Consider the following 15,077-nt stretch of genomic DNA (forward strand, 5'->3'; position numbering starts at 1 on the left):
AAATGAAATGGCATTTATTGGTGTCTTTGTTTCATAACAGACGTATTATGTCGGGTTAATTGTGATAATGGAGACGTAGGGTCAAAAGTTTTGTGACATAATTATTATGTCATATCAAGAAATGATTTCTACTATATTTTATTGATGAATAAAAATATCAAGAAGAAAGTTTTTTGCATTATATAAATATAAACAATTTTTAATGTATGTTTAGTTCAGATTTTGATTAAATTGATTTAGATTTTATTAATTCGATTGATTAATAAATGGGTATAAGAATTTATTTTCATAAGCAAATTCTATAATCGACTGATATCATTATTCGATTGTATCATTATACATATGTATTCTACACATATGACTAGCTAGAATTATTTTTTTTTATTTTATTATTCATTTGAATTGTTTTTAAATACATTGTTGTTTTTAAAAATATAACTAATAAAATTTTTGAAATAAATTTATATAAATTAATCTAAAAAAAGGTTATTTATATATAAATATAAGGAGAAACTAAAAGCAAAGAAGAACCAAAATAAAAAGTATTACTGAGATTAACACAATCCAACTCACTTATTGGTACCTATAACAATAAGAGATACTAGGATTATATGAACCTATTAAAAGGAAAACTTAGAATCATCACAGGCATCCTAACAGGACACTGTTAACTAAAACACCACCTTACAAGACTGGGTATACTTACAGATGCAAACTGTAGTTTCTGTGAAGAGAATTAGGAATCGGTCGCACATCTGCTGTTATTCTAACAGCCTGCGTTAATCCACATACGGTATAGGCTCCTGGGAATGTATATTCTTACGGAAGAGGCAATGAAACTCTGTAGAATAGATTCTATACTATTTTTATTGAAGCAACAGAGCTTAGAGACCTAATCTAAACCCTGAAGGGGGCACAATAGACCCAACGGTCGCAGTGCCACATCCCCTTACAATAATACAAATATAATACGAAGTGGATTTTAATAAATTTACTAAAACAAGAAATTTTTTTATTTGATTAGTCTTGATTTAATTACTTAAAAGAATATTGCTTGTAAGTTTAATGTTATAAAAAATTATATATAATTTTAACAAAAGTAATTATAATTCTTAACAATTTGAAAGTGATATTCAATTTTGTTTTTTGTTACTTTAAATTCAATCTCCAGAGTAATTTTCCATTCGTGCAATCAACCTTGTAGTTACAATTTAACATTAATTGGTATTTCAATTTATTTGCAATATTTTCTTGGCATTGGACTTGAATTCTTGTTTTATGATATGAATTTAAAAAAATCAAACCAGATTTTATTTTGCAACCGTTTAATATTTTATGGCACCATAAAATCTCACTTATCTGACCACTGCATTACTTTAAAGTATTTTAATTGACAGTAAACGATGGTAATAAATGTTTAATCACCTATACGTTGAGATATGTAAAATGGATGCATTATACATATATAATTTACATAAATTTTTTTTAAATCATGTTTTATTATACTGATCATTTTTTAACCCTTAATATGGAAAAGCAGAAATACTTAGAGTATTTTCAAAAAACCAGGAGTTATTCGGTATTGTGACATGATGTACTTTATTACCTCAATTAGTAGATTTTTTGTGGTATATTTTCTGGTAAATAACTTTGCTAAGTGGTTTTTACACTATATCAAATTTAATATAAGTATTATATACTTATATTATATTATATTTTCATTACCAGGAAGCGCCGCCAAGCACCCAGAAAATTAAAGGTAGAAGAACAAGAAATAGAATGGGCCGATACTCTCAAATACCTAGGCATAACCTTTGATAACAAGTACTCCTGGAAAGCACATTTCAAGTCCAAGCGAGCTCAAGCTGCCCGAATATTACACTCCATCCACCCGCTCATTAGCAGCAAAAAGCTAAACATAAAGAATAGAGTTAGCATATTTAAGCAGATTATTAAACCTGGACTACTTTATGGCAGTATTGCGTTTTGTCAAGCGCCAAACTCAACTTTAAAAATTCTTCAAAGAGGGCAAAATATTGCCTTAAAAAAACTGGTTAACGCCCCATGGTACGTAAGAGGAGCGGATATCCACAGAGATCTGAGAGTCGATTCAGTCGAAAAATACATTAAAGATCGTGCTCTGAAACTGTTCAATATAATTGACAGTCACAATAATCCAACTCTCAGCATCCTAAAAATACAACGAAATTTGATAAATACAAGCAGAAACAAGGACATCAGATCCATCATATTATAAAGCCCCGTATTCAGTTATTCTTAGTGTGACTTAAAACTGTCCACAGATAAAATAGAGTAATGGTGCTGGTTCACCAACTCAGACATCTGAATATCAATATATATATCTTTGTAATGTTATAAATAAATATCTCTAAACCTATTTAGCAATGACTGTGCGTAATATTGATCTAGTGAAGTGTTTTACCAGGTGTTAGCATTTCAAAAGCTGTCGAGTTTATGTATTTGACCCCATCGTTATTAAAGACCAAGTACTCTTAACAATTACTATCACAGTTGGACCATTGATAAGGTAGGCGAATTAAACAAATTTGCTTAATAAGAGAGGAACTGCATAGGCTGTAACCGTCACCAGTTGCTATTTATTACTTACTTACTTATTTGGTCATAACAAACCGTTTCCGAGTTTCGGCCTGACGCAGCATGTCTCCCCAGGCGCCTCTGCTGCGTGCGCGCCTTCTCAGTCTCGTATATCAAGTCCAGTTAGTGCTCCATCAACTTGATCACTCCACCGGAGACACGGTCTACCTCTACGCCTAACGCTCGTACAGCTCGTGGTTCATTCTAATGTGGTAGTCGTCGCCAACTCGTAGAGGACCAAAGATCTAACAATCTGCTATTTATTATTATCATTTATAATATTCGCCAGTAGTTAAAATCAAATAATATTTAGTTTATTCTATACAAATAATAATTAGAAAATAAATTTATAATACCAAAATAGAACTCTTCAATTTACTTTTTACTTTCCGAACTACGATTTTCTCTAATATGATTAGTAACTTTAACTTTCCTATCTTTTTATTTTTATGTTTTAATCAGTAAGTTCAAAAATGTGTTGAAGCATAGATTTTTAAAATGGGTTGAGAACTTGTCACCGCGTCATTGCATCCTTTGAGGATTATTGTGACATGCCTACTTCAGTTCCATAGACGAGTAGCAGTTAAGTATGCCAATATGTCCTTTGGGGAGATGTTCCCTAGTTCCGTTATATCCGGATAGGCAGTGGATAAGTACCGAAGTCTGAGTCTAGAAAGTCTTCTTCTTCGCAACAAAGTCTGCAGCTATCGTCTCTAGTAATACCTAGATTCGATAGATGCTTTTTAACTCCGCAGTGCCCGAAACGGCATGGATTCTTTGGTTTGTCTGCAGGCAATTGTATTATCCCAATCAGTCTCAGCTGCTCTTTCCAGCCACTTTCTTTAGGTAGTGTTGAAGCAAAACTAGCTAAAGAAATAACAGATTATCATAGATCAGATAACTACAAGAAACCGATACTTAGAAAAGTAGTACTTAGAAAAACAGGTTTCTCAAAAATAAACTGTTAGCCCCCCACTTTTTAACTATGCTCTGAATCTATTATGAATCAAAATCAGTGTTCATGAATCTATCTCTCTCTCTATCTCTTTACTCTCTAGATAATACTTTCATTTTTAAAGATAACTCTGACATTATACTGAGTATCAATAAGAAGAAACAATAGTACAATAGATTATTTTCGATTGCACGGAAGCGATAATATGTTGGAAAGGTGCCATTTAGTCTTCATATTAATGAGCAATAGTAATATGCATTTAGATATGTAATATATCGGAAAAGAAAAAATTACACTTTGAGGTTAAAAAATATACATATATTTTTATAATTTTATTTTGTTATTTATTAGTGTCTACGATTACTTCTTGAATTAATGGAACTAATTAATTTTTGTTTACATTCATAAAATCACGTGGATTTAAATTACTTCAATTACGATTTAGATTGATTTATATTTATTATAAAATTAATTTTGTCTATACACATAAATATGAGTTATTTTAGTATATAAGTATGTAAATATTATTACATATTTCCCTATGTAAATTGATTTGATTCTATATTTAGCCACTCATTAATATTCAAATTGATTTTTAAGCTGAAATAAATGAGGAAGTTGAGTGCATGCACTTCAAAATGAACTCAAAACAGCAGCAAATCATCAACGGTCATTAGCATGCATAGCAGAGACCATTAATTCAGTTTTATCAAAAATTCTCTTAAGTTGAGCTTGATTTTGATTTCGGAAAATTTTCTCTTAAAATAACACATATGAAAATAGAAAAATCGGATCCTAAAAGCAGACCATCAATTTTATAATATTTATAAATAATATTTTGGAATTAACTCATAGACTATCTCATCTAGTCCGATCATTTCAGTAATTAAAAATAAATTTTTATCTCATAGAGTCATGAACCAATTATAAATACAAATGAATATATTAATTGTGTATATATACACAAGTATGAATATAGTACATACATCGATTTCAGGGGTTTTCAGTCCCTCAAGTCCCATCAGCCTCCTCTGACTACGTGTCTCAAGTAATCATTACATATTGCTGAATTCAAATTATAGAATACCTTGTACAATGTGCCAAACTGATTATATATATAATAAACACAACTGTTATCTGTTGCAAGTACCAAATTTATATATACTGTTTACGAAATGCACTAATAAAAAATCATTTAATGAGCAACCACATCATTGTCTAATTAGGACGTGGATTATAGCCACTTATAGTTGCCTCCATATAAATTCGCTGAAACCAAGTGCTTCGAGTATTAAATACTGTTATATTATCTATTATTATTATCTATTATTCTCTATCTATCTTGATCATAGTCATCCCTCTCCTTCTTCGATTAGAATCTTAACGTACTAAGGCAAGCCTGTCGTAAGAAGTGACTAAAATACAGTAGATAGCACTCAATATTATTTGGAGCATAAATGATAGTGAGTGCGTGCGAACGGAAGTGTAAATTTGCTACCACTGGGGTTAAAGACTATAGCTTTGGTTGCTTTGTCCAATTGAGATTGGTCCCTTTTTTAAATTATAGTGGTGGCTGTAATTGATACCCAAAGTTACGCGGGTAGAATGTATTTATAACTTCCATTCGATGTGGAACTGCATTTTTCCAACGGGATGAAAAATGCAGTTCCACATCGAATGGAAGTTTCCTTTCTTGGCAAGAAAGAAACTATTCCAAACGTAACTTCAATTGCTTCTGACGAATTTTCTTGGAATTTCAATGGGAGCATTTATCGTCGCTTTATACGGATACGTACGTTAAGCCTTAACGGTAGGTAATCACGTTAGAAACCTATGGACTATGTCCATAGCTTAACCCATGTTTTTTTACGTTGTTTACTCTTTTGTTTTGCAATTTATCGATTTGTTTTCGTCCGATAACGGGCACCATCCTAATACTGTTTGGTACTGAATTTTAATTGCACTACTTTACCGAAGAGGTATTAGTGTGGTATCATGGAGTCAGAACCCACGGTTTTGTCTGTCCTGACTATTTAAACAGAATGTCGTGATATTTGTAGTTAAAACCCATACAACGATTGTATTCATTTACTGTTATTGGTTGTGTGAAGTTGCATTTCCAATCGAATGCTGTGGCCCAAAGATTAGCGAAGATAAACTTCGCACCCCACCATGGAGAAAACCATATCCAAACGTGGTGAAACAGGTAACTACGTTAAATTACTCTAGACTTTCTGTACAATTATTCGGACCACAATATTTTTTGCAGCCACCGGTAACAAAATCTTTCCAACAAATAATATTGTTGAAGGTGAAATTACAATTCTTTACGAACCGGTGGTCATAATGGCGCAGCCCGGTAGCTGCTCAAGAACTGTCAATAGAGAAACCCTGAAAAACACTATCGACCATACAGCTTCCGACAGAAATGTATTTAAACGAGTCGTGAAAGTCTTATACTACATTTGGTATCAGTGAAATAAAGTAGAAGAAAAAAATTGTTTAAATGTAACATTCTAAAAGTCCGGGTAACTAATGGGGTTTAGTCATATGTTTATAAGGTATTCCTTAGTATTATTCGAAGGCAAAGAGTGAATTTGTTTAGGAATTTTTTAATTCATTCATTATGGATTCCATGATTTTGTTTTACAATGTGATGTAGTATTCATAGAATGATTTTTTATTGCTCTTGTCTAATTACTTAAGGCCCTAAAAAATTTTTTTCTCTTAATTTTCATGAAATTTTGAATATAGTAACTATGTATGCTTATAATTACTAATCGCAAACTCTTTGGATTACAGAAAACAATACTGGACAGCATAGCTAATGATGATGAGAATTTCAAAGGAGATGGTTACACAAGCTTGGCGGTCATATATGCTTCATTTGCTTTATGCAATTGGTTAGCGCCATCGTTCATATCATTCACTGGACCCAGAACTGCTATGTTGTTGGGTGCTTTGACATACACGTAGGTCTAACGTTATCTGTGACAAAAATTATTGTATAATAAATTTTATTTTGTTTAATAATTGCAGACTTTTTATGGTGATTTTCCTATTTCCATCCACCTGGTTACTGTACTTTGCTAGTGCAATACTTGGTGCTGGTGCTTCCATTACATGGACTGGTCAAGGCACATTTTTAGCGCGTTGCAGTAATCCTGCAAATATTTCGCGTAACTCTGGCGTCTTTTGGGCTTTGTTGCAGTGCAGTATGTTTTTCGGAAACTTATTTGTGTACTTTCAATTCCAGGATAAAGATCACATTGATGCCGATACACGTAAATTAGTAATAAGCGTATTAATCGGCGTCGCCATACTTGGCATAGTATTTTTAGCCAGTTTGCGTCCAGTAGCAGATAATTCCTCTCCCGATACTGAAATGCAACAAAGACAGACAGGACTCGCAAATGCTGTTTTTGCATTAAAATCAGCAGCAAATCTATTTATGACCCGGGATATGCTACTGCTCAGTTTAGCATTCTTATACACAGGTTAGATAATTAATAAAGTAACATATTAATTTAAAATATAATTTTCTATATAAATTTTATTAATAATATTTATTTTTTATTTTTTGTTAGGCTTGGAATTATCATTCTTCAGTGGCGTATATGGTCCTTCCATAGGCTTCACAAAAAAAATTTCTGAATCTCCTAAGCAAATTTTGGGTCTAGCCGGTATTTGTATTGGTGCTGGTGAAGTGTTTGGTGGTGGACTTTTCGGCATTTTGGGACCAAAAACAACACGTTTTGGACGAGATCCAATTGTAATTGCTGGCTATATTGTGCACCTTATTGCTTTCTTTTTGATTTTCTTGAACCTACCAAATTCTGCACCTTTTACGGACACAAACGATATTTCTTATTTGGACCCACCACGTCCCTGGATTGCGTTGATATGTGCATTTTTATTGGGTTTGGGCGATGCTTGCTTTAACACGCAAATATATTCAATGTTGGGTGGCGTTTTTGTTAAGAATTCCGTCGGTGCATTTGCGCTCTTTAAGTTTACACAGGTTGGAAAAAAAATTAAAATAATTATATTATTTTATTATTGAACCGTTATTTTATAATTTTAGTCAGTGGCAGCTGCAGTCAGCTTCTTTTACTCATCCCATCTCGGACTACGAGCTCAACTTGGTATTTTGGTGATATTTGGCACAATTGGTACAATTTGCTTCTGCATTGTGGAATGGGCCGCAAAGAGACGCATGCAAGAAGAAGTATCTGATGATTCAAAAGATGTATCCCACGATTCTCAATCAGTTTCCAGTTACGGAAAATAAATTCAAATGTTTTTCTTTTGTTTTTGTTTATGAATCTAATGAATGTAAGGTACAACATTCCGATGTATTGAAACCAGACAAAATCCAAACAGCATAGATGTACGTAGTTACTATATTTTACAAACATATAGACATATTCATATATATATACATATATACATATTTATATTTTTTCGTCTTCCGAGACAATAAATGATGTTTAATATCAAATATTGAATTATGATTACTGTATAGTTAGTGCAATATTTTTATAAACATAATCGTTAATTTTGTGTATTGTTAAGAGATTTTTTGAAGGGCCTATGGGCACCGATTTGACTTGACTGTATTTTTAAGTTTACAATTTTGAAATTGTTGATTATTCATTTGTTAACAAATTATTTTTTTTTTATATGTATTTTCGTAATTGAGATAAAAAGTATATTTGAAATTTGTTATCAATCTGGTCGTTGCATTTTAGTGTGCAATTTTAGTTTTTAAGTGAAAAAATGTTGAGTATCAGTACATGTTTATGGAATATCTATTTATTGTATTAACAGATTTTTGTGTAAACTTTTTAATTATAAAAAGAATTTGACTTTGATGTGAATAATAATAAAGATACAAATATATATACATATACATTCATTTATATATGTTCATATATATTTAAATGTTAACAGAGGTTTTTAGTATTCCATGTTTCTTTTTCTGCTATATCAAAGGTTTAACGAAGAACGAAATTGAATAAGTAATTTTATATTAAATTTGATTTTAACGTCTGTTATGAAAGTAGAGACTAATTTGCTTAATAGATCTTATTAAATCAAATAATATAATATCAAATTTAATATAGAATTATAATAGAAGCATAAATCAGAAAATATATTAAATTTCCAGTCTTGCTTGTAAGAATCGTAGAGTAACATTAACATGACTTTCTCCGCATCACATTTTTAGATTGGGTTCTATAATATACACAAGATAATAAATATATATCATATATAATGCCTCTACAAAAAAATAGTATTGAAATTTAACAATTAAAAATAACTATTATTATTATTCTACAGGTGGTTTATGATTTTGTTTTAATATAACACAACAAGTGAATTTGTCAATGAACTTTCAGAACAAATTAACAAAACTCCAAGTTCCAATATACAAGTCAACAACGGCTTTGGGTCAATTGGCTAATGAACATTTTCCAATTTTGCAGGATAAGAGTTAAACCCTTGGTACTTGCAGTCTCAAAAAATTATTTACGAACAATTAAATATAAGAAATAATTCAAAGATTCTTTATGGTCAGACAAAAATTTAATTAATCAAAACTTAATAAAAATTTTTTGTTGCAATTCAGTACTGTTCCAAACCTCTCTATAAATAATTTTAGTTATAACTGTAATAAAAGCATTACGAAGCAAAAGCAATTGGATCATAGATCTGGAACTGACCCCTTTGATAATACATAACATTTAGCTTCGTGGTTAAATCTTTGAATTATTTATTTTTTTTATACTTTTCATGTCAGTCTGGTATTAATAGTATTAAATGAGGATTAATAGAATAGATTGGCAAAAAGTAATGTAGATGGAAAAGGGTTGAAAGGGGATTAAGAAATTAAATATAATCATATGGTATAACAACTTTGAGATAGTGACACCGATACAAATTCAGTTGTATTTTTGTATGCGCAGTGGGACGATGGATCAAGAAGTATAAAATCAAGAAGTATAAATCTACAAGTTGTTATATTGAAACAGATTAATAGAAAAATTAGGTACATCTAGATTTCTGTTGTTATTTTACCTAACGATCTATACCATAGAGTGGGTCATTGTTAAGGAAATAGGATCGTTTACCTTACTCGGTATTCAGTAAATACCTGTAATTGTTTTCTGGAATTATACTACTAAATATTTAAATATAATTTTTAATATTACATACAAATTGTTTTGTTATATTTATTTTGTACAAATAAATTGAACACATAAATTTGAATTTTTAAATTTTAATATGTTTTAAAATTTTGACATTTTGACAAATTTTGAAATTTGTCTATTGAATTCTACATAACATACCTGGTTTCTCATCACGTTTAAGTTCCATAATCATATGTTTAGTGCCGCCACAAAGAAATTTCATACACTTTTAAATCTTTTGTTAATGCACATCCCAGCAATTTATGTTAAAATATTTAACAATTACATTTAGAAAAATGAGTAAGAAAAATTTGATAAAAGACACTTTATCAAAGAACTTGAAAAAACAGAATGAAACCACAATTAATGATGTTGTAGTAAGTAAAAATAAATTCGTTTGTTGATATTTATTAAAAATTATTACTTGTGTTCAATGAAAGGACATAGAGGATTTTGCTACAACCTCAACGAAGTCTCTATATTTTTCACCTTTACAAACTCGACGTCAACGTCAAAATAATCAAACAAAGAAAACACAACCAAAGGAGGAGACAAATTTAGAACCAAAGGTAAAATCAAAGTCGAAAACAAATAATGAAATAAAGTCTGCACAAAAGGTGGAAACAAAATTGGTTACTCAAAAGTCAAAACCAAAAACTGAACTAAAGTCGGAGTCAAAGATGAAATCGAATATAGAACAAGGATTGGAAAACGTTTCTAAAGTACGTGAAACTGTTAAGCTAGCGTGGGAACCTGATAATTGGGAATTATGCTTGGACAATATACGTAAAATGCGCAATGTGGCATCAGCACCTGTTGATACTATGGGATGCCATAAGTGTTCAGATGATGATGCAGATGAAAAGGTAATTATTAGAAGACTTTATATGCAGTTAAAGCTGTTATTATTTTTTTAAGTAAAAAAATTTAAATGTAAACAATCAATGCAATTAATTAAAGATCCATTGTAAGTTCGATTTATTTAAGATTCATTGATCTAGAACTTTCCTTTCTGTAAAAGATCGTTGACCGAAGATTTATACAAAGGAAAGAATTAATCAATTGATTCGGTAATACTAATGTAAGCCGTTCTATCGATTTAAGAATAAATAACATATATGGTATCATCGTATACCAAAAATAACTGTTAGTCTTTAAAAAGCATTAAATTAAATCACTAAAATTAATTTTAATCCTCTTATAGACACAACGTTTTCAAAAACTTGTTGCGTTGATGCTTTCCAGTCAAACTAAAGATGAGACTACATTTGATGCTATGCAACGTTTAAAAAATAATGGTCTGACTCCGGAATCGATTGTAGCAATGGAAACTACTAAGTTGGAACAATTAGTGCATCCAGTTTCATTTTACAAAGTACTTATTTATTCATTTTGATTTTTTAATATTTATTTAATGCTTCTCTTAAATTCTAGAATAAATCCAAGTATTTACAACAAACTGCACGTATACTTATTGACAAGTATGATTCTGACATACCAAACAACATTAAGGACTTGGTTGCGTTACCTGGTGTGGGACCAAAAATGGCACATATTTGCATGGCTACTGCTTGGCAACAAGTAACAGGCATTGGAGTTGATGTACATGTTCATCGCATTTCAAACCGCTTGCGTTGGGTACAAAATGAAACAAAACAGCCAGAACAAACCCGTTTGTTATTAGAATCATGGCTACCACGTGATTTGTGGCAAGAAGTGAATCATTTATTGGTTGGTTTTGGACAAACGGTTTGCACACCAGTTCGTCCTAATTGTGCTAATTGTTTAAATAGAGATATTTGTCCATCAGCTGAGAAAACAGCAAAAATTAAAGCTAAACCAAAATCTGAACAATCCAGTGCGGATAGTGAGATTTCGCCAATTAAGAAATATAAATATCAGCCTAAAAAGCAAATGCATTCGTAAATTATCAATTTGTTTATTTATATTTTTTTGTTAACTTTAAATCCTTTATTAATAATATTATAATTATAAGATTTTGTTACAATTGCTTTATTAGTTTCGTTAAGCTTTAATCAATTTTTAAAAAAAATTTCAAAATTAAAAAATTATGAAACCTTTTATTTTATACTTATTATATTAAATATTTGAATTTATTAATTATGAAAAATGCTTATAAGTTGTTATAAGCTATTTTTGTTTTTATCTTTGCGACTATCAAACTCTCTATGAGATTAAGAAATCTGAAATTAAAACAATATGAGTTCAGTTTGGAATATTAAAAATAAAATAAATCTAAGTTTTTTCTTTATATTAAAAATACCAGTATTTTTATCACTAATGAAATAAATTTTTCTTATGTGGTTAATTAGAATCACAAAATACGATTATATGATTTGTACTCTGAATGGGTTTAAGTCGATTAATTGCGTCTAACACATTAAGTTTGTTGAACTAACAAACTGGCATATAACTAAACAGAAAATATATTCAATATTTACACCAACCTAAATAAAAAATATTTATTAAATATTTTTAATTATTAAATAGTAGAAGTCTATGTAAGTCAATATGATGAACATGACAAGAACAGTAGATTCCTTTTGTGTGCTTGCCTTAAGATCTCCATTTGGTTACAATAACCACAAGAACAATGTCTCTAGCAGAAGTTTAAAATTTGAGCAACTCTCAAAGGATCTTAATATATATACTATGTTTAAACGAACGGTCTTAATATATGCATTTCTTTCCGACAGATTTTTCGACGAACCATTAAAGGTATGATATATTACAATATGTGAAACTTAGAACAATTGTTATTTATATACTGTGTTAAAAAATGGAAAAGATTAAGTTAATATTATATTACGTACACACTTAAACTTATCGGTCCCTTTTAGCTTATTTTTATATGGATTTTGTATGAAAAATGGCACATATTAATGTAACGTTAAGAACAATAGTCTAGACCAGATGCGATCGCGGGCCAATACAAATCACTATACAGATTGGAGGGACACAGAAACAAATGCATATGTTCATAGTTGTTTTAGATAAAAATAAAAATACGGTTATAATATTAAATTTAGTTTTATTAATTTATCAATTCAAATTCATTTATTTGGTAACCATAAAAAAAACAATGTAGTTTTACCAGTACAGTAATATATAATATATATATTATATATATAATATATATTATAAACATTGCTGTGGTGTCGCTGGTGTTGCACAAGTGTTCTGGATAAAGTATGGCATAAGGGTATGATGCACAAAATACGACAAATACTCCCGCAAAACTCACACGCAGTACTTGAATCTTATTTGGTAGACAGATCTTTCAGTGTAAAGTACAAGGTGTTCCACAAGGCAGCGTTCTTGGTCCATTCTTGCACCTCATCTTTACTTTGGATATCCCCAGAAACACCAATTTAGTAACATCAACATTTGCTGACGATACAGCTACAATCTCTTCCAATCAACTACAAAATCATTTGTGCTTCGTGGAAAGATGACTGTCACTATGGCGAATTAAAGTCAATAAGCAAAAATGTCGTCATATAACATTCTTTCTTAACTGATCTTCCTCACCAACTATCACTCTCAATGGAACATTCTTTGGTAATAACCTTGACAAACGCTTAGCTTGATGGAACTAAAAAGGATTCCAATGAAGCTCAAGACTATAAGCCTTCGCTGGCTAATCGGGCATAAGTCTCCTCTATATTTAGAGTGTAAAGTCTTGTTATATAACCAAATCATTAAGACCATCTGCATGTGTGGCTTACTACTATATGGCAATGCCTGCTCGTCAAACGTAGAAATCCTACAAAGAGCTTAATCAAAGATTCTAAGAATGATAACTGGTGTACCCTGGTTTATCAGAAATGAAAACAAACATTTCAATTTAGAAATTCCGATGGTTAAAGGAGAGTTCGAGAGAATAAGGCAGAAACATATTTTAAATCTTAAAAACCATATGTATCCGCTGGCTAGACCTCTTGCTAATATGACATATTCCATTAGACTGAAACAGAATGATAGACTTGCCATCCAGCTGTCCTGAACACCATTCTGTTTAATTCAACTTAGGCGCCATGATATCTGGTAAATAAGCCCTCTTGAAATAAGAGGCCTCTTGAAATAATTTTCTATAATTCGTTATAGTATGTTTTAATAAAATAATTTGTAATGCTATGTTATTAGTCTTTAAGATTCTAAAACTTATTGTTAGGCTATAATTTAAAGCGATTCAATTAACATATATTGTTAAATAAAAATATATATATATAAATTAACATCGTTTAAATTTAAAGAAAAACGGTTAAAATAATTATATTTAACGTTTAAAATTGCATTTAAATTTAATTGTACATTTATCCGTTATCCCATTTTATCTGTTTCATTTTCTCTTCGTTTCACTTACCAACACAGAGGTGTTATTACAAAACGTATGTTTTTCATTTCAATGCCATAATTCATTGTGTCGCATACTTTGTGTCTGAGCGGTTGTGTCGTTTACGGCTCGCGAGATTTGTGCAAAAAGAGTATTTTGTTGAAAAAAGTGCTTGTATTTGTAGTACAGGATAATAATTTTAAAATAAATAACATATGTTTATTAATTACTTAAATTATATTCAATAAACAAACAATGTTTCTATAATACTAATTTAAACTGCGCTTCTGATAAAACGTAAAATATAACAACAAAAAAGTTCAAAATAAAATCAATGAATCGCAATGAATATTTTGCGAAAATTTATAGATTTATAAATATTTTTATTGGAAATAACTAATTCAATGTCAGATTTGATTTTTAAAAAAGTGCGTAGAGTCTATATATAAATTCCAATTCAAAAATAATTCAATTTAAAGTGTATTGTGCAAAGTATTTATTTGAAATAAAATATGTATAGAAATGTATTAAGAGTTGTGCTGTTCTTGAATTAAATTCCCTTTAAAGTTCATTTTAAATGTAAAATCAACAAATTAATTTGAGGTGAAATTTAAAAGGTATTATTATCACTTATTATTATTGCATTATTTTAATTTCTATTAACAAAATTTCGGCTTCGTGCTTTGCATAAGTAAGTTTTTTTGAATAAGCAGAGAAAATACTAAAACAATGTTCAGGCACTGTTCAAAACCTTGAGAATTTTAAACAAAAACAATAAAAACAACAACTACAAAACTTACCAACTAAACGAAGCGTACAAAAACAAAAACAATAGAAATACACACAAATTGGCATCCATTTATCTATTATTCACATTCTCAACTGTATTTAAATATTCCCGGTTGACTGCAGCACTGGCTAGTTTTTCTATATATTTTTTTTGTTTATTATGTAC

General features: G+C 30.1%; 3 protein-coding genes across 4 annotated transcripts in view; all 3 read left to right on the plus strand.

Annotated features, from left to right (window-relative positions):
- LOC119680909 (UNC93-like protein MFSD11) overlaps window positions 1–8,416 on the plus strand; it is a 29,451-nt gene extending 21,035 nt beyond the window's left edge. Inside the window, exons 2-5 of the mRNA XM_038093931.1 lie at window positions 6,374–6,543; window positions 6,611–7,068; window positions 7,159–7,592; window positions 7,656–8,416. Of these exons, the coding sequence (XP_037949859.1) occupies window positions 6,374–6,543; window positions 6,611–7,068; window positions 7,159–7,592; window positions 7,656–7,862 (1,269 nt within the window). The 3' untranslated portion in view covers window positions 7,863–8,416. The remainder of the gene's footprint in view (window positions 1–6,373; window positions 6,544–6,610; window positions 7,069–7,158; window positions 7,593–7,655) is intronic.
- Window positions 8,417–9,875: 1,459 nt separating this feature from the next.
- On the plus strand, window positions 9,876–11,787 carry LOC119685063 (endonuclease III-like protein 1). The gene is made up of 4 exons (XM_038099252.1): window positions 9,876–10,142; window positions 10,206–10,631; window positions 10,970–11,140; window positions 11,200–11,787. Exons 1-4 carry the CDS (start codon window positions 10,029–10,031, stop codon window positions 11,689–11,691), a joined length of 1,203 nt encoding a protein of 400 aa, XP_037955180.1. The 5' UTR covers window positions 9,876–10,028; the 3' UTR covers window positions 11,692–11,787.
- A 2,837-nt stretch (window positions 11,788–14,624) lies between these two features.
- The window catches only part of LOC119673903 (putative uncharacterized protein DDB_G0282499), a 51,957-nt gene continuing 51,504 nt past the window's right edge, over window positions 14,625–15,077 (plus strand). For both annotated transcript variants that reach the window (XM_038085007.1, XM_038085008.1), the window contains exon 1: window positions 14,625–14,739. The gene's annotated coding sequence lies outside the window, so the exon portion shown is untranslated. The remainder of the gene's footprint in view (window positions 14,740–15,077) is intronic.

Source organism: Teleopsis dalmanni, chromosome 2 (genome assembly GCF_002237135.1).
Source record: "Teleopsis dalmanni isolate 2A chromosome 2, ASM223713v2, whole genome shotgun sequence".
NCBI classification, from domain to species: Eukaryota; Metazoa; Arthropoda; class Insecta; order Diptera; family Diopsidae; genus Teleopsis; species Teleopsis dalmanni.